Source organism: Jaculus jaculus, chromosome 9, assembly GCF_020740685.1.
Source record: "Jaculus jaculus isolate mJacJac1 chromosome 9, mJacJac1.mat.Y.cur, whole genome shotgun sequence".
In the NCBI taxonomy this organism is placed as follows: Eukaryota; Metazoa; Chordata; class Mammalia; order Rodentia; family Dipodidae; genus Jaculus; species Jaculus jaculus.
The window spans coordinates 123883062-123901380 of record NC_059110.1 but is presented as its reverse complement, the minus strand read 5'-3'; the positions used below and the strand labels follow the sequence as shown (position 1 = coordinate 123901380).

At 47.6% G+C, this 18319-nt stretch overlaps 1 protein-coding gene across 1 annotated transcript; it reads left to right on the top strand.

Moving 5' to 3' along the window:
• Positions 1-98: 98 nt before the first annotated feature.
• On the top strand, positions 99-18195 carry Kctd2 (potassium channel tetramerization domain containing 2). Its single transcript, XM_004655171.2, has 6 exons — positions 99-446; positions 2475-2583; positions 6618-6709; positions 11318-11413; positions 14307-14432; positions 15592-18195. Exons 1-6 carry the CDS (start codon positions 99-101, stop codon positions 15619-15621), a joined length of 801 nt encoding a protein of 266 aa, XP_004655228.1. The 3' UTR covers positions 15622-18195.
• The last annotated feature ends 124 nt before the right edge of the window (positions 18196-18319 follow it).

Here is an 18319-nt window from a genome sequence, read left to right as displayed (position 1 = left end):
CCCTGCCCCACCCCCGCCGATGGGCCGGCCCGGCTCTCCCTGCCGAGAAATGGGCCGGCCCGGCGGCGGCGAAGGCGCGCGGGCAGCGGCGGCCCAAGATGGCGGAGCTGCAGCTGGACCCGGCGATGGCCGGGCTGGGAGGGGGTGGCGGGAATGGGGCGGTAGACGGGGGCGGCTCGGGCCGTGGACCCCCCAGCCCTCGCCCGATTGGCCCGATGACCCGCGGGCACGGTCGCCCGCTCGCCGCCGCGGTCGCGCAGCCTCTGGAACCGGGTCCCGGACCTCCCGAGCGGGCGGGGGGCGGCGGCGGCGGATCGGCCCGCTGGGTCCGGCTGAACGTGGGCGGCACCTACTTCGTGACCACCAGACAGACCCTAGGTCGGGAGCCCAAGTCCTTCCTCTGCCGCCTCTGCTGCCAGGAGGACCCGGAGCTGGACTCGGACAAGGTGCGCCCCGCCCTCGGGCGCGCCCCCGGCCTTTTGGGTCCCCGTCACCTCCTAGGCTTGTCCACCCTCCCTCCCCCCCGACTCCCATCCCCCGTCCGTACTGAGACACGCTTTCTCAGCACAGGCCCCTCACGTTGAGACCCCTGTCATCCCCCTGCTTATAGTATTCTGCAGGATCCCACCCCATGTTCAGGCACACCCCGCTTCCCTCTGACCCCGCCCTTCGTTCTCCTGGGCCTCCTCCATGGCGCTGCCCACCTGCACCCACTTAATACCCTCTTCCCATATCGCCTGCCCCTCTCCTTCCATCTTTTCAGGTCTCCTCTCCAGCCCCTCACCGATGGATCCAGAACTGGGTCAGGGTTAGCGTAGGCATCTTCGTAGCTTTCACCGACTTCCTCTCGGACCCTGTGTCAAGTTTAGGTGAAAATCTGGATCTAATCATAGAATGTCCCCTGCCGCGGGAAGTGCTTCTTGTGATATACTCCTGAGGTTTTCCGGGTCCAAGAACTTGTTTGTGGTAGCAATCACCGTTTAGGTACATTTTGAGATCATAAACATTCCCTGGAAAGAGGTTACATTCACCCCGGCAAATCTAAGCCGAGCTGTTGACCTGTTAGGAACCAGGGAAAGCGAAGACAGGAATTCTGCTAGGCAAGGTGCATGACTGCTAACCAAAAGATTGAGTAAGGATAAGACACTTAACCCATTTCCGATTTGAACCACTGTTAAAATGTTTAACTTTTTTATTGACAACTTCCATAATTATAAACAACCATGATAATTCCCTCCCCTCCCCCACTTTCCCCTTCACAAATCCACTCTCCATCATATCCCCTCCTCCTCTAACTAGTCTCTCTTTTATTTATTTTATTTTTATTGTTTTTGGTTTTTCGAGGTAGGGTCTCACTCTAGCCCAGGCTGACCTGGAATTTATGTAGTCTCAGGCTGTCCTCAGACTCACCACCGGTCCTTCCACCACTACCACCTGAGTGCTGGGATTAAAGGCGTCCACACCCGGTTTCTCTTTTATTTTGATGTCATCTTTTCCTCCTATGATGAGGGTCCTGTGTAGGTAGTACCAGGCATTGCGAGGTCATGGGTATCCAGGCCATTTTGTGTCTGTAAGACTGCATTGAAAGCAGTCCTACTAGGATTTTTAACTTCTAAGGGTTCTTCTCAACTTAAAGGCACTGGCCATAGTTTAACCCACCTACCATCCCATATAGCATGCTGCTGGTTACTTTGAAACAACTGGAGTTGCAAGGAACCTTTGTCAGTTTCAAATATTACTCTTCCTTGATAAATACCAAATTGATAGGAACTTATGCTACCCTAACTTTAAAGAGATTCCAGGATCCATGTTTATGAAGAATTATTTTTATATACCATGAATCTTCCTTCTGGCCATTCAAGCCAGTTTTTTTTTTTTTTTCCCCCTCTTGTTTCTTTTACTGTAAAGATGAGTAGGATTAAGGTTTCTGTGAGCCAAGTCCTGGCAGTACCACGCTTCCCCTGGGCACAGAGCTCTAGGGTGTGTGAGATCACAGCTGGCAATGCAGACTCCCACTGATTTTGGCCTTGGGCTCAGGAGGGTTGCCAGCAGCATGGAGGTTTTCTTAGAATTAGGAATGTGATTCAGAGGCAATGGAGAATGCCCATTCTCAGCAAAGATTTAAATCTCACAGCTATGTGGTTTTCTTCCCTTATAGTCTGTATCCTACTGAAGAATGTTGGTAATTGTCCAGATATTGTAGGTCAAGGCAGTAAGTGGCCTAGCGGGTGGGTATGACTTTGCATCTGTAACACCCCACCCAAAATGATATTCAAGCACAAGGTACATAAACCTGGCCTCCTGGCCAAAAGTTTGAAATAAGGAAATGCTTAGCAAAACTTGTCCTTGCTTGTTTGTTTGTTTGTAGCCGATGGAATGAATCATTGTCCTAGGGGACTGACACAGAAGGGGGCGAGCTCAGTTTTAAAATGCTCCGGAAAGGTTCACAGCGCTTGATTGTGCTTGTTTGGCAGGATGAGACAGGAGCCTATCTGATCGACAGAGACCCCACCTACTTTGGTCCTATCCTGAACTACCTCCGCCATGGGAAACTCATCATTACGAAGGAGTTAGCAGAGGAAGGTAAGAGCAGTTTGCACTGGGCATTTCCAACCTTGAGTTAAAGCTGTTTCATACACCTAAGGTTCCTTTGAGATTTTCACTGGGCGCATGTGCAAATGCAAATGAGGTTTACGCAGGTAAGCAGGGAGCATCCCCACTGGACTGTGGTCAGCTGTCGTAGTGAGGCGCAAGATAGATAGCTCAGCTTTGCAGATTGCTTTGTGAGTGCTTTCTGAGCCTGCAGAATTGTCACAATCCCCTGTTACATTTATAAATAAATAAGTATTTGCTGGCAGTGAGTATCCATAGACTGAAGCGGAGCATCTCTGACATTCAGTTATTTATATTTTCAATTTTACTTTGACTGTGCAGCCGGGAAAACTATAATAAAGGCTTGGCCTCGTTTCTTTTTAAGATTCTGGTCTCATGCTTCCCTGCAAGTTGTTGCCGCTGACCTAATTCATCTCCAGTCCCTTGTCAGGTATATCATTGGCTGCCTCACTTCGTGCTTTGTGGAGCTTTTTGGCTGTAAATGGGTTTAGTCCTCATTGGAAAAGGCTGGGCTTAGTTTCACCTGCCTTGGAGGAATTGAGTTGAAATTTGGGGTCCTCCCATAAATCCTGGTCACTTTGATCTGGGATCTTTAACTCTGATTTAAAAAAAAAAAGAGCCTTGTAATGGCTGTCCTCATTAACAAAATGGCTGCAAAACAGCTCCATTTCAGCTGCTGGAAAGAGGTATCACGCATTCTTGTTCCCTCTCTGTAAGGGAACATTTTATAAATACTTTAAATTTTAAAAAAGGTCCTCTTTTTGTGTTGTTTTTGAGGCTAGGTCTCATTCTAGTCCAGGCTGACCTAGACTCACTCTGTAGTCTGGAATGGTTTCAGACTAACAGCAGTTCTTCCTCAACCTCCCGAGTGCTGAGATTATAGGCATGAGCTACAGCACCTGGCTTTTAATATGTCCTTTTAAAAGCAATCATTTCGCCAAGCACTTGGGAGGCAGAGGTAGGAGGATCACCATGAGTTCAAGGCCACCCTGAGACTACATAGTAAATTCCAGGTCAGCCTGAGTCAAAAAAAAAAAAAAAATCATTTCACACAAAAGAGCCCACATAATAGGGAAAAAATGATGAACAATGAAATCAAAGTAGAAGAAAGACTAATTGGAATAAAGAAGGGATTAAGCGCAGGAGGTACTTGGTGGGGAGAAGGAATCATGAGAGGGTATTATGATCATGTCATATTGTGTATATGTATAGAAGTTTTTGTAATTAAGATTAATCTTCCTGCTGGGCGTGGTGACACACACCTTTTTAAATTTTTTATTTATTTGAGAGATTGAGAGAGGGAAAGAGGCAGACAGAGAAAGAAAGAGAGAGAGAATGGGTGCACCAGGAGGGCCTCCAGACACTGCAAACGAACTCCAGATGCATGTGCCACCTTGTGCATCTGGCGTACATGGACCTTGGGGAATCGAACCTGGGTCCTTTGGCTTTGCAGGCAAATGCCTTAACTGCTAAGCCATCTCTCCAGCTGGAAGTTTTCAATAAAAAGATAAGAAAAAAATAGCTGGGCGTGGTGGCACACACCTTTAATCCCAGCACTTGGGAGGCAGAGGTAGGAGGATCACCGTGAATTTGAGACTACATAGTGAATTCCAAGTCAGCCTGAGCTAGAGTGAGACCCTACCTTGAAAAACCAAAAAAGAAAAAGAAAAAGGAAAACCTAAGATGGGAGCTAGAGAGACTGCTTAGCAGTTAAGGTGCTAGACTGCAAAGCATAAGGACCCATGTTCTACTCTCCAGATCCCACGTTAGCCAGATGCACAATGGTGAGGCCAGTGCAAGGTCACACATGCCCACTAGATGGTGCAAGCAACTGGAGTTCAATTTCAGTGGCTGAGGCCCTAGCACACCAGTTCTCTCTCAAAAAAAAAAAAACAAAAAAAACTAGGGCTGGAGAGGTGGCTTAGTGGTTAAGGCACTTGCCTGCAAAGTCAAAGGACCTTGGTTCAATTCCCTGGACACATGTAAGACAGACACATAAGATGGTGCATGCGTCTGGAGTTCGTTTGCAGTGGCTGGATGCTCTGGCATGTAGTCGCTTGCGCGCGCGCGCTCTTTCTCTCTCTCTCTCTCTCTCTCTCCGTTTGACTCTGTCGCTCTATAGAAGTTGTTAATAAAACAAAATTGAAAAAAAAATAACTAAGATGAATTGAGTAAGAGTGCTTGCTGTGCAAGCATGAGGCCTGAGTTCAATCCTCAGTACCTATATAAACAGCTGGGCATGGCCACATATGCCTGTAGCCCCAGTTCTGGGGGGAGGCAGTGGAAATAGGCTTGCTGGTAAGCCAATCTGACTCAAAATGACCATTTCAGTTCAATGAGAGACTTTGTCTCTTGGAAACAATATGGAGATTGGCAGAGGACTCCTGAACACACATATATACACATTATACACACACACAACAAAAGGTGGAGCATGATTGAGGAAGATACTCGACATAGACTTCTGGCCTCCACTTGCAACATGTACATGCAACATGCACACATACCCCCCACACACACACCAAAAAATAATAATTCTAAAGCTGGGTGTGGTGGTGCACGCCTTTAATCCCAGCACTCAGAAGGCAGAGGTAGGAGGATCACTGTGAGTTCAAGGCCACCCTGAGACTACATAAAATTACTCCAGGTCAGTCTGGGCTAGAGTGAGACCCTGCCTCAAAAAACCAAAAATAATAATTCTATGTATTTTTTTTTTAAATCAAGGATTTTACATAATCTTGTTATCAACTCAGGAAATTTAATATTGATAATTTTATCTGCATCTATATTCCAGTTATATCTATTTTCCTAATAATGTTTCTTATAACAAAATATCTTCCTAACACAGGATCACATGTCCCATAATTATCCTGCCTACAGCCTTTGATTTTGGTTAGTAAGAGAATTTATGATTACCTTTTTTTGCACTTGGGGGTCAAACCCCCAAGTTGGACATGGTAGTCAAGCATTCCTACCACTGATCTACATTGTCTTTTTTTTGAGGCAAGCCCAACAGACTGGCCTTTTTTTTATACAAGAGAGAAGGAGAGAATTTGTACACCAGGTCTGCAGCCACTGTAATCGAACTCCAGACGCAGGTGCCACCTTGTGCATGTGTGTGGCCTTGCGCACTTGTGTCTCCTTGTGTATCTGGCTTGCAGGGGATCTGAGCAGTCAAACGTGGGTTCTGAGACTTTGCAGGAAAGCTCCTTAGCCGCTAAACCATCTTTCCAGCCCTACATTGTCTTATAATTTTCTCCAAATAATAAATATCCTGTTAAATTTGATCCACATACATTTATATGCATGCACTAATACTCTTGGTTTTTTGTTGTTGTTGTTGTTTTTATTTTTATTTATTTATTTGACAGTGACAGAGAGAGAAAGGCAGAGAGAGAGAGAGAGAGAGAGAGAGAATGGGCGTGCCAGGGCCTTCAGCCACTGCAAATGAACTTCAGATGCATGCGCCCTCCTGTGCATCTGGCTAACATGGGTCCTGGGGAATTGAGCCTCAAACCGGGGTCCTTAGGCTTCACAGGCAAGTGCGTAACCACTAAGCCATCTCTCCAGCCTTTTTTTTTTTTGGTTTTTCGAGGTAGGGTCTCACTCTGGTCCAGGCTGACCTGGAATTAACTCTGTCATCTCAGGGTGGCCTTGAACTCATGGCAATCCTCCTACCTCTGCCTCCCGAGTGCTGGGATTAATACTCTTGGGTTTTTTAGGATAAAGTTGCCAGGTCAAGAGTTGTCCAGTGTTCTAGGAACTAAGTGACATGGTCAGTGTGAAGAGGATGGGGTGAAATAGTGAGCAGAGTAGACTCTGCTGTTGACTGACTTTAGTTGAAGAAAGGGTTGTGGTTTTCCCCTAACCAGCAGAGTCGTATTTCCTAAATGTTTTAGATTGAAAGAAATCAGATTTTTATTTGAAAAACGCAGCTTTTGGCGAGCCTCACTTTGCTGTTCCCTGGTGAATTCACACTCTGACTAGTGTGCTTCTTGCTCCAGGTGTGCTGGAAGAAGCAGAGTTTTACAATATTGCATCACTTGTGCGGCTGGTTAAGGAAAGGATACGAGACAATGAGAGCAGGACTTCGCAGGTAAGGTGTTTGAAACTCTAAAGGGAAAGTATTTGTGTGGCTGTCTGAGTGTGCGTGTGATTTGAAAATGACTCCTTCTCCTGGGTTGGAGGTCTGGGTGGAACAGTGTCCCTCTACCAGGAGAATGGCCCATTCTCAACCACCGTGGTAAAAATGAGTAAAGGAAGGAGAATTAGCAGAGAAGACACAACAGCCCTTGATCCCTTTAGAAGGGAGACGCCTAAGCCACTTTAAGTCCATAGCTCGCAGGCTTGGCCTTGAACTTGAGGATCTGTCTGCCTCAGGTTCCCTCTGCTTGCTCCTGCTGATACAAGGTCAATCTCCCTCACTATAAGGCCTAAATGCAGTCTTGCTTCCACCTGTTGGTGGCCCTTTACTAGGACAAGCCTGTGGCAATGTCACATCACTTGAAACCAGCCATGGCTAGTGCTTCTGGAAAAAGAATATTAGGTCTCTTCATTATGCTATCTCAATTTCTTTTTTAAAAAATATTTGATATTTTATTATTTATTTATTAGAGACAGACAGAGGGGGAGAAAGAGAGAATAGGTACACCAGGACCTCTAGCCAGTGCAAACGAACTCCAGATGCATGTGCCACCATGTGCATCTGGCTCCTGGACAATTAAACCTGGGTCCTTAGTCTTCACAGGCAATTGCCTTAACCACTAAGCCATCTCTTCAGTCTCACTATCTCAATTTCTATATTAATTCAGTGGAAACAGACTCTCTGCTTTAGGGGATAAGCAGGCAATGAGGCATATTTAGCCTGTTGTACACATCTTCCATCATGGGGTGAACTGCTACTGTCGTGGCTTTTAGGCCCTTGGGATTCTGTAACGGGGGAGGTCCATGGAGTCTAGCAGGAAGTAGACCTCCGCTTTCTTGTCTGTAAGAAAGTAGTAGCAGGGTGTAGTCCTGCTTCACCATAGCCATCTGTCATGTAGCACGGTTGCCTCATCCCAATGGTGCATGCTTTCTTTTTTTTTTTCTTAATTTTAATTTAATTTAATTTATTTGAGAGAGAGATAGAAGCAGAGAGAGAAAGAGAATGGGCATGCCAGGCCCTTCAGCCACTGTAAACGAACTCCAGATGCAGTGCATACTTTCTGGAATTGGTCACAGCACTGATCCTTATGGCTATTAAAGAGAACAGCCGGGCGTGGTGGCTCACGCCTTTAATCCCAGCACTCAGGAGGCAGAAGTAGGAGGATCACCTTGAGTTCGAGGCCACCCTGAGACTACATAGTTAATTCCAGGTCAGCCTGAGCCAGAGTGAAACCCTACCTCGAACCCCTCCCCCCCACACAAAAAAGGAAAAGAGAGAGAGAGAGAGAACACAGGGTTGAAAAGATTGCTCAGTGGTTAAGATGCTTGCCTGCAAAGCCTAAGGACTGAGTTTGATTCTTTAGTGCCATACAAAGCCTGATACATAAAGTGGCACATACATCTGGAGTTTGCTTACAGTGGTTAGTGGCCCTGGCATACCCATTCTGTCTGCTTTCTATCTCTCTCTGCTTGAAAACAAATACAAATACTCTTTTTTCTAGAAAGAAAGAAAGAAAGAAAGAAAGAAAGAAAGAAAGAAAGAAAGAAAGAGGGAGGGAGGGAGGGAGGGAGGGAGGGAGGGAGGGAGGGAGGGAGGGAGGGAGGGAGGGAGGGAGGGAGGGAGGGAGGGAGGGAAGGAAGGAAGGAAGGAAGGAAGGAAGGAAGGAAGGAAGGAAGGAAGGAAGAAAAGTACTCCGAGTATCTCTACAAGTACAGCTAGTGCTTTGCTCTTTCTGTATTAGACCTCTTATATCAGCATTTTCTGTATTACACCTCTTATATCAACATTTTCTGTATTACACCTCTTATATCAGCATTTTCTGTATTAGACCTCTTATATCAGCATTTTCTGTATTAGACCTCTTATATCAGCATTTTCTGGCTCTAAATGCAGTTTCTGGATGAAAAACTGATGCCAGTGATACAAAATGAAGTCTCTTACCCACTCTCTCTCCAGCTGCTTGCAAAGCCTGAAAGGTGACTTACCCTGGCCGATGGTTGAAAGGGTGTTTTGTTGCTGCTCCCAGGTGAACGTGCACTTGGTGAGCAGGCTGCCGTGTGAGACAGGATCCAGGCTCACTTGTCTTGGCCTCCATGGCACCTTTCTTTTCTTTTTTTTTTTTTTTGAGGGTGCGGGGTTGAGGTTGAGGTAGGGTCTTACTCTAGCTCAGGCTGACCTGGAATTCACTATGTAGTCTCAGGGTGGCCTCGAACTCACAGCGATCCTCCTACCTCTGCCTCCCGAGTGCTGGGATTAAAGGCGTGCGCCACCACGCCCGGCTCAATAGCACCTTTCTTTAATGGAAGTATCTAACAAATAGCTTGGGCATTTTGGAAATTAGCTTTATCTTCCATTTACCACATTCTAAAATAAACTTGATTACTTAGTAGAGATCTTGATGGTACTATGAATCATATAATTTGAAACCATTCAGATCATGGTACTTAAGCATTCTGCATTCTTTGCCATCAGCTCTTTCCTTGAGAGCATTATAACATTTCTATTTGATGGCAGCAATTAACTTAATTAGTCCTCTAGATTCTGCAGGCTTGTCGATCTATACCCAGTTGGAAGCTGTTTTGTTCCAGGAATGTCAAGACCTTTATGATGTTAATTGATCTTTCCATCTGTCCTTTCTATTTAGTGAAACAGAGTTGGATGTGATGATGTTCAAAGATACTCTTTTCCCTCCTCACACGCAGTTCAGAGACGGAGCTGGCTGTGTGTGGATTTCCAGATGTGACCTCCCTTAGCTTGTGCCAGTCGTCATGAGTGCCAGGTCTTCAGGCCAGCCCAAGATGCAGGGATCTGACCCCTTTCTAACTACTTTACTGTCTTTGATAATGATTTTTTTGTGTGAGGATGATTAATTTTTGGCCCTTTTCAGAGCACTGTGGTTGATTTTGGAAGAGAAAAAATATATATATGTATAATGGCATCCTAAATACCTGGGATTTTGTCAACTGTGGCCAACATCACAGATCTTTTGTGATGCTCTAAGTTTTGTAATACAAAACCTGTGGTTGAATCAGGCTACACTCAAGAAGTGGAGGTAGGAGGATTGTAGTAAATTTGAGGCCAAACTGGAGCCTCCGAGTGAGTTGTAGGTTGGTCTGGGCTAGAGTGAGACCCTACCTAGAAAAAACACCTACATTGCTTCCAAAATTTAAAGATAAAACCAAAGCAAATCGTCAGGAAATTTTTCTTATATTTTACATGGAATGAACTGTTTTAGTCTTGGTACTATGGTTAATTGTAGCTATACAGTACCCTTTTAGTTTGGGGTTTTTTTTTTGTTTTTTTTTTTTTTTTTGAGGGGGCTGGATTAGTGTTTTTGTGGTTTTTTTTATTTTTCAACAATGCTGGAGATGGCACCCAGGTCCTCACAAAGCCTAGACAAATGCTCCATCACTGAGCCACAGTAGAAGCCCAATGGCACTTTTTCTTTCTCTGCTGTTTTTTGAGATTTTTTTTTTTTAGGGGGAGGGGTCAAGGTAGGGCCTCACTGTAGCTCACGCTGACCTGGAATTCACTAAAGAGTCTCAGGGTTGCCTCAAACTCATGGCGATCCTCCTACCTCTGCCTCCCGAGTGCTGGGATTAAAGGTGTGCACCACCACGCCCGGCTTGAGATAGTTTTTTTATGTAGCCCTGCTGGCCTCGAATTCTCAGTCCTTCTCCTTTATTCTCCCAGGAGCTGGAACTGTAGAAATGTTCCACTTTGCCCAGCAAGACAATTTACTACTCAGGAAATCCCAAGGGCTTAGGGAGTGCGTCCAAGAACGCAGACAAGAACTAAATATTTTATAATACCACACTTCTGTAACAAGAATGCTACTGTTTTAATGCTGAACCATTTCCGGGGAGCATCAGCAAGAGGATAAAAACAACCCCATCATTTGTATGTGTTTTTTGCTTAGTATTTCTGTACTTGGTGGCACACCATGGTCCCAGCACTTAGGAGGCTGAGGCAGGAGGATCAGGAGTTAGATCAGCCTGATAGGTGAGTTCTAAGACAGCCTGGACTGCATAGTGAGTCCCTGTCTCCCACCTCCTCCAAAACCTTCCTGTAATCACTGTAATCTCTTAGTCTGCATTTGTTGTTTCTGTTGTTGTTCTGTCGAGGTAGGGTCTCACTCTAGCCCGGGCTGACCTAAAACTAGTTCTGGACTGTCCTCAAGCTCACAGCAATCCTCCTCCCGCATTCTGGGGTTAAAGGCATGTGCCACCACACCCAGCTTGGTAGACATTTTTAGGGTTTATATCAGCTACAATCCACTTTAAAGAAAAAAAAAATGCCTTTTGTAAATTGATGAGAAAAACATGAAATGTAAGCATGCCAAGCTCATGTCATTTATCCCTCTGGAGTTCAGGATTATTTTACTCACTCATCCTGGGGCCTTTTTCCCTCTTTCCTCTGATAAGTTTCACCAGGAACTCATGGTGCTGTTTGGAATAGTTCCAGAACCTCCTGAGGTAGCTGGGTCCTGGCTCTGTCTCCACTGCCTAGTTTGCGAGCGGTTGGGCCCTGGCTCTGTCTCATTCTCTGTGGTTGTTGCAGGGCCCTGTGAAACACGTGTACAGAGTGCTGCAGTGTCAAGAAGAAGAGCTTACTCAGATGGTCTCCACCATGTCTGACGGCTGGAAATTTGAGCAGGTATCTTTCCCAAAGAGCTCAGTCGCATCACCTCACCCCAGGGACCACAACTCTGCAGTCAGTTTCCCGGGGAAGGTGGATGTGATCCCATCCCAGCGTGGGGGAAGAGCTCCTTGGTGTGCAGTATTTGCTCAGCAGTGTGTGATAGTCTGGGGAGAGCTGAGAGGAGGACCACATCTCCCAGCTTCATACCCATAATTTGAACTTGACAGTACCCAGTGAGCTGGTAGAGGCTTGAAAGCACCTCCCTGTGGTTTTCCTCCCTCAGATGGATTCCTTTCAAAAGTGCTGTGTTGACATAATTGTAGAATGAATCCTGGAGGAGAGTGGAATAAGCCTTTCTTCTCCTAGGGCCAAACTCCCTCACTCTGAGCATACATAGCAGGTGTGCTCCCAAGAAATCATACTCAGCAGGCGTGGTGGCGCACGCCTTTCTTTATTCCCAGCACTCAGGAGGCAAAGGTAGGAGGATCACTGTGACTCCGAGGCCACCCTGAGACTACATAGTGAATTCTAGGACACCCTGGGCTAGAGCGAGACCCTACCTCGAAAAAAATAAATAAATAAATAAATAAACACACACAGTGAGAAGTGGCGCAGGCAGGGAGAGAGGGTGGTTCCCCATATTCTGTCCTCCTTCCCTCTTTTAGCTTGGTACAAAACAAAGCTGCAGAGATCTGGGTTTTACTCTTTGCATCCATTAGATGGCAGAATTGCTCAGTTCTTCTTCCTCCAGCACACAGGAATATGGTTTTGTGCGCAGCGTGCCTATTTTTATGTAGAAAGAGGGCAGCTGAACTGTCACCCAAAACACACCTTCCAGAACAAAAGCCACAGTGTCTGTTAAAGTCCTAGGGTCTAGGCCAGGTGTAGCATTGTCTTTTCAGAGCCAGGACACTCACTCCTCACACTTGTCTGCCCCTTGGAATCAATCCTGCCATGTCAGCCAGCTCTTGGTCAAGTGTCAGTGGCAAAATTGCCCAGAGTTTGTAGTCTTCCCCCCAGAAGTATTTTCCCTGATACAAAATCTTAAGCAAAAGATATTTAAAAATAATAATCAGCTGGGCCTGGTGGCATACATCTTTAGTCTCAGCACTCATGAGGCAGAGGTAGGAGGATCACTGTGACTCCAAGGCCACCCTGAGACTACATAGTGAATTCCAGGTCAGCCTGAGCTAGAGTGAGTCCAGCCTCGAAAAACCAAAAAACAACAATCATCTTCATCATAAGATAGTCTTTGTGAAAATAGTGGATAATTTTTAAATATTTTTCTTAATTTGCAGCAAAGAGAGAAAGGGCATGCCAGGGCCTCCAGCCGCTGCAAATGGACTCTAGATGCATGTACTACTTTGTGCATCTAGCTGTACGTGTACTGGGGAGTCAAACCTAAGTTGTTAGGCTTTACAGGCAAGGGTCCTAACTGCTGAGCCTTCTCTCAGCCCCAGTAATGGATAATTCTTAGTTTCTGGGCGTGTCGTTATGATTGTGGTGCTGGGGGTTGAACCCAGGGCTCTCACATTCTAGGTAAGCACTCTACCTCTGACCTACCCCTCTGGCCCTCATAAAGGGTGGCTTCTTATGCTGCTTTCTAAACTTGTTAACGTTCTGAGGGAGGATGGAGTCTCCGCATTGCGTCTGTGGTGTGGACGAGGAAGCTGGCACAGGGGCACCCAGTCATTGAGCAGGTATTCCAGGGTGAGTCCTCGAGTGCTTGTGAAGTCGACCTTACTCGCCGACTCAGCTTCACCCTCTACATGCATATTTTCTATTTGGCATTAAATACTAAATTCAGTTCTCCAAAAAGATTAGAAGTATTCCAGTAGGGCTAGGGTGATGGCTCAGTGCTTAAAGGCTCTTGCTTGCAAAGCCTGTTGGCTCAGGGTTCAGTTACCCAGCACTCATGTAAAGCCAGATACCCAAAATGGTACATGCACCTAAGGTTTGCTTGCAGCAGCAAGAAGCCCTGGTGTGCCCCTCCCTTCTCTCTCCTCACAAATAAATAATGAAATAAAAAATTTTAAAAGCATTAGCCAGGTGTGGTGGCACATGGCTTTAGTCCCAGCACTCAGGAGGCAGAGGTAGGAGGATCTCCATGAGTTTGAGGCCACTCTGAGACTATATAGTGAATTCCAGGTCAGCCTGAGCTAGAGTGAAACCCTACCTGGAAAAACCAAAAATAGAAAAAGGGGGGTGGGTGCTGGAGAAATGGTTCAGTGGTTAAGGCCTAATGACCTGAGTTCGATTATCCAGTACCCATGTAAAGCCAGATACACAAAGTAGCACATGCATCTGGAGTTCCTTTGCAGTGCTAGAGGCCCTGGCACACCCTTTCTCTCCTTCCCCCTCACAAATAAATAAACATATATATATATATATTTTAAAAGTATTATAAGAGGGGCTGGAGAGATGGCTTAGTAGTTAAGTGCTTGCCTGTGAAGCCTAAGGACCCCGGTTCAAGGCTCGATTCCCCAGGACCCAAGTTAGCCAGATGCACAAGGGGGCACATGTATCTGAAGTTTGTTTGCAGTGGCTGGAGGCCCTGGTGCGCCCATTCTCCCCCCACCGCTCCCACCGTGTGTCTGCCTCTCTCACTCTCATAAAATAAATAATTTTTTTTAAAAAAAGTGTTACAGTATGCAGCTTTTGGTAGCTGCAGAGTGGTTCAGTGGTGCTTTCCAGGTCCTGTGCATCCGTTTCCTGGTCAGGACTCTTGCTCATGAATGAGCTGGGCTGAAGCAACGCCATATTTGTTTGCAGCTGTTAGTTCCATGGTTGTCCCTAAGAGCTCACTATCTGTTGAAATACGGAGCTACAAAGTCCAGTGAGGAGGAGGGTCTGATTTGTGTGGCACTTTGTGTATGCTTGTGTGGTCATCATCTTCCTCTTTTGCCAGCTAATCAGCATTGGCTCCTCCTATAACTATGGAAATGAGGACCAGGCCGAATTCCTCTGTGTTGTTTCCAGAGAGCTAAATAATTCTACCAATGGCATTGTCATAGAGCCGAGCGAAAAGGCAAAGGTAAGACCTGGCTTCTGCACCTGCGCATTGGCTCCCGTGTGCCCAGCCTCCCCTGCTATTGCAGCTCAGCTCCGCCCTCTTCAGCAGTGGCCAACTGGGCCTCCCCTCATCATCCTTCTGGTTGCTGGACTTAGATCAGGATGTATAGAGCAATGGCAGGCATTTCCAGGTAGGAATTATACACCTGGAAAGGGTGACTTCTCCAGGCTTTGTCATGTTGGGGACAAAGTGTGGTATTTTTCTTTTGTTTTGTTTTTGTTTTTCAAGGTAGGGTCTCAGTGTAGTCCAGGCTGACCTCAAATTCACTATGTAGTCTCAGGGTGGCCTTGAACTCATGGCAATCCTCCTACCTCTGCCTCCTGAGTGCTGGGATTAAAGGTGTGCGCCACCACGCCTGGCTTCAAAGCAAAGTTTTGTTGCACTTCTGCCTGTGTTCTCTGAAGTTGTTGCTCCCTTTCTAGAGCCTAAAGAGGAAAGGTCTTGTCTGACCTTGAACCACTTCTTTTAGCATGGAAAACTTTGGTCCAACAGCACAGAACAGCACAGAACCTTTGGGCCCAACCGTGTTCAACAAGAACATCTTTTGCAGCTTGAGCACTCCGTGTTGCTGCCCTGCTCCAGAGCTGCCAAGGCTTGTGTGGTGCTCACAGGGCCCGGGAAGCACCTGTGGGCTTTGCTTTGCTTCCGTTAAATCATTTTAAAATCATTTTTGGGGCTGGAGAGATGGCTTAGCGGTTAAGCGCTTGCCTGTGAAGCCTAAGGACCCCGGTTCGAGGCTCGGTTCCCCAGGTCCCACGTTAGCCAGATGCACAAGGGGGCGCACGCGTCTGGAGTTCGTTTGCAGAGGCTAGAAGCCCTGGTGCGCCCATTCTCTCTCTCTCCCTCTATCTGTCTTTCTCTCTGTGTCTGTCGCTCTCAAATAAATAAATAATTTTAAAATCATTTTTGTCATGGATTTCTAGCTTAATTCCATTGTAGTCAGATAATACACTATGGTTTAAATCCCTTGATGAAGTAATCTTTTACCCCAGTGCTGGGGACAGGAGGCAAGGCCCCACGCTTGCTACGTCCAGTGCTCTACCGCCAAACCCCTGGGTCTTTCCCTCCTTCTGCAGTCTGCCCAGAAGCCTCAGCCTTCTCCTCCATTTTCTACTTTTAGATTCTTCAAGAGAGAGGCTCTCGGATGTAAGCTGAGAATCTGCACTTCCAGAGTCTTAAGGGCAAGAGAGCAACCCTGCAGAGCAGCTCTGTGACGTAAAGTCTTGCATCTGTATAGTAACCGAGCAACTGCAAAGCAAAGCTGCACCCGGCCCCTGGTGAAGAAGTGTTCTGTCAAAACCAAAGGAACCCCACCCGTCCTCCAGACTCCGAAGATAACGCACCTCTGGCTGCACAGCCCCTTTTCAGAACCCCGCTTCTGTTTTCTTAATCAGTGTTACGACAGAACTTCACAGCAGCAGCTGGAGCCTGTAGGGAGCTGGGAAGGTGGAAGAAGGTCTAGACGTCAAGGAAGGTGGAACAAAAAGAAGACTGTTGCTGTGCCCTGGTCTCACCTTCCCGTGTGCCATGGTGGACACTGATGGCTGTTGGACCATTCTTCCCCTTCTGAGGCATCCGAGGCAGGAGGCAGTGCAGACCTTCTAGCTTCAGTGTGGTGAACTGAGGCTGTGGGTAGAGAATAGAGTTGCCAAAGGACACACATTCCTATGAGCAGAGCCTCTAAGGCAGGAGGATGAGGTGTCCTGTGCTGTAGCTGGAGGGTGGTGGTGGTGCTGCTCCTGGTTCACGGTGGTCCTCTGCTCCCATGAGTGGCTTTGCCTGGCTCCTTCAGGAGGAAGTTTGAGGTGGTGGCGTCCTGAGCCATGTTGGACAGGTACGAGTGCTAGGCAGTTGCCATGACTGCTTCTGTAGCCTTTTCTTATCCCACTGACCCTGTTTTCCTCCCCAGCTTCTTGAACTGGACCAAAGAGAAAGGACTTTGTGGACCCCCTGGTGGCTTGGGGTGAGGAAGGCTCTTTCTGTGGAAGTGGCCAAATTTGATGTGTTGTCGTAGCTAAAGGCGGTGTTTTTGTGACTGTCTCTCGAATATGTGCTGACTGATGGTGATCCTTGTGTGTCTCCCTGATTTCTGACTGTGGCCAACCCCGCAGCCCCATCCCCAGCAGTGTGTGCGCATGAGGGCTCTGACCCACGTGACTTTCCTGGGGAGTCGGAGTTGGCAAGGATCAGTGCTTCACTTCTTCAGGTTTGTGTCTGCCCTTCCTCCCTGAGCTTGAGTCTCATGGAAGGCAGAGGGCTGGAGAACCCTCCATGTTCCCTAGACACCTTTGGTATAGGGCAGGAAGACGGCCTCAGGAATTGCTACCCACAGAAGCAGCCTCAGGCACAGCAGCCCTGGGCGTCTCCAGCCCCAGCGCCTCTGGATCACAGCTCAGCGGTTCACAGGGGACAAGGGTAGCAGTTTCTGGAAGGACTACTCTGTGCCAAGTGGGGTTTCTCTGAGCATTTGGCTGACCATGCCCAGCTGGCTTTTGCCCAGGAGTCTTGCTGTCCTCGTTCTTCTCTGTGTCTGTACAGTAGCATAGACGTGTGTGTACCCAGGCTCTCGCTGCCTCCTCCGTATCAACACGAGTGTAAGCACATGCTGGCACCTCCGAAGCCTGTCTGGCTGTGCCACAATTTTTATAGCACATTAAATGACCTTGAGGAAAGTCAGTCACCCCTCCAAAGGGTCACAGACATCCATCCTATCATCTTTCAGAAAAAAAGAAAACTGGAGGGTCGTCAAGGAAAACAAGATAGAGTGAAGAGCTGCTGTGCCTAGTAGGTTAGGCTGGAGAAGGGACCACTGGCCAGACAGAGAAGTGGCATCACTAGGGGAATAGCAGCTCATGTCGTTCCTGCTCCTGCATCCCTAACCCTCTGCTTTCCTGGAGCACACCAAACGGTTTGCACCCTCCCCTTCTCCCCGCAGGGCTCTGGGCAGGCCCAGGATCTCTGGCCCTAAATCTAGCTTGGACCCCCAAATTCAGCAGGGAGGATGAGGGACAGACATGGGGCGAGTGCTTCATGCATGTTCCCCTCGTTGAACTTTGCAGAACTCCATAGCTGATCCCATACATAGCACTACGGAGCCTCAGGCTCCGACTTCCAGACAGACATGGGGTTGCTTCTCTCTCAGAGGGCAAGAGTTGAGGTTTCTCTTCGTGCTGCAGCCCTGTGTCGATTTAATCACCCCAAGCTCCAGGGTCCAAGAGTGACTCATTGCCACAGTGCCTGGAGTACTTCCCGAAGCCCTTTGAACCGCACTGTTCTTGAAAGGTGTTTTGGAGAGTGACTGGTCGCTGCGGATGGACATCTCCCAGTAGTCATTCCAGAACTGTCATGTGACCTACCCCTCTGCTGCCAAGTGGTAGTCTTTCTGCCTGGGTCTTTGCCCAGGTCTGGGGAGGGGGCAAGGAGCTGGCCCGGCCCAGAGTGCAGTGGTGTCCCGAATGCCAGTATAATGCTGCTTCTGTCTTTCCCTTGGTGAGTGGGCACAGCTGCCTCCAAGTGACTTCATCTCCGCAGCCACCTCCCGTTGAGTGGAACGAGCAAGGCGTGGGCGGTAGCGGTGCTGTGAGGAGAGCTGAAGGACACCCACACCCTTCGGGGCCTTGTCAGTCACTCTTGGGTGCCCTTGGTTACCATTCACGTACCATTCACTGAGCGAAGTCTGCAATACTGTGACTTTTGTCAATAAAGAGAAACATCAGCGTCTTGACCCTCGTGTACACTTGCCAGCTCCCAACCCCCACGGCCGGTCGCTCTTCTCAGGCCGGGCTGGTTCTGGGAGACAGGCTGCCTTCCATGCTGCGGGTTTTTTTTGTTTGGTTTGGTTTGGTTTT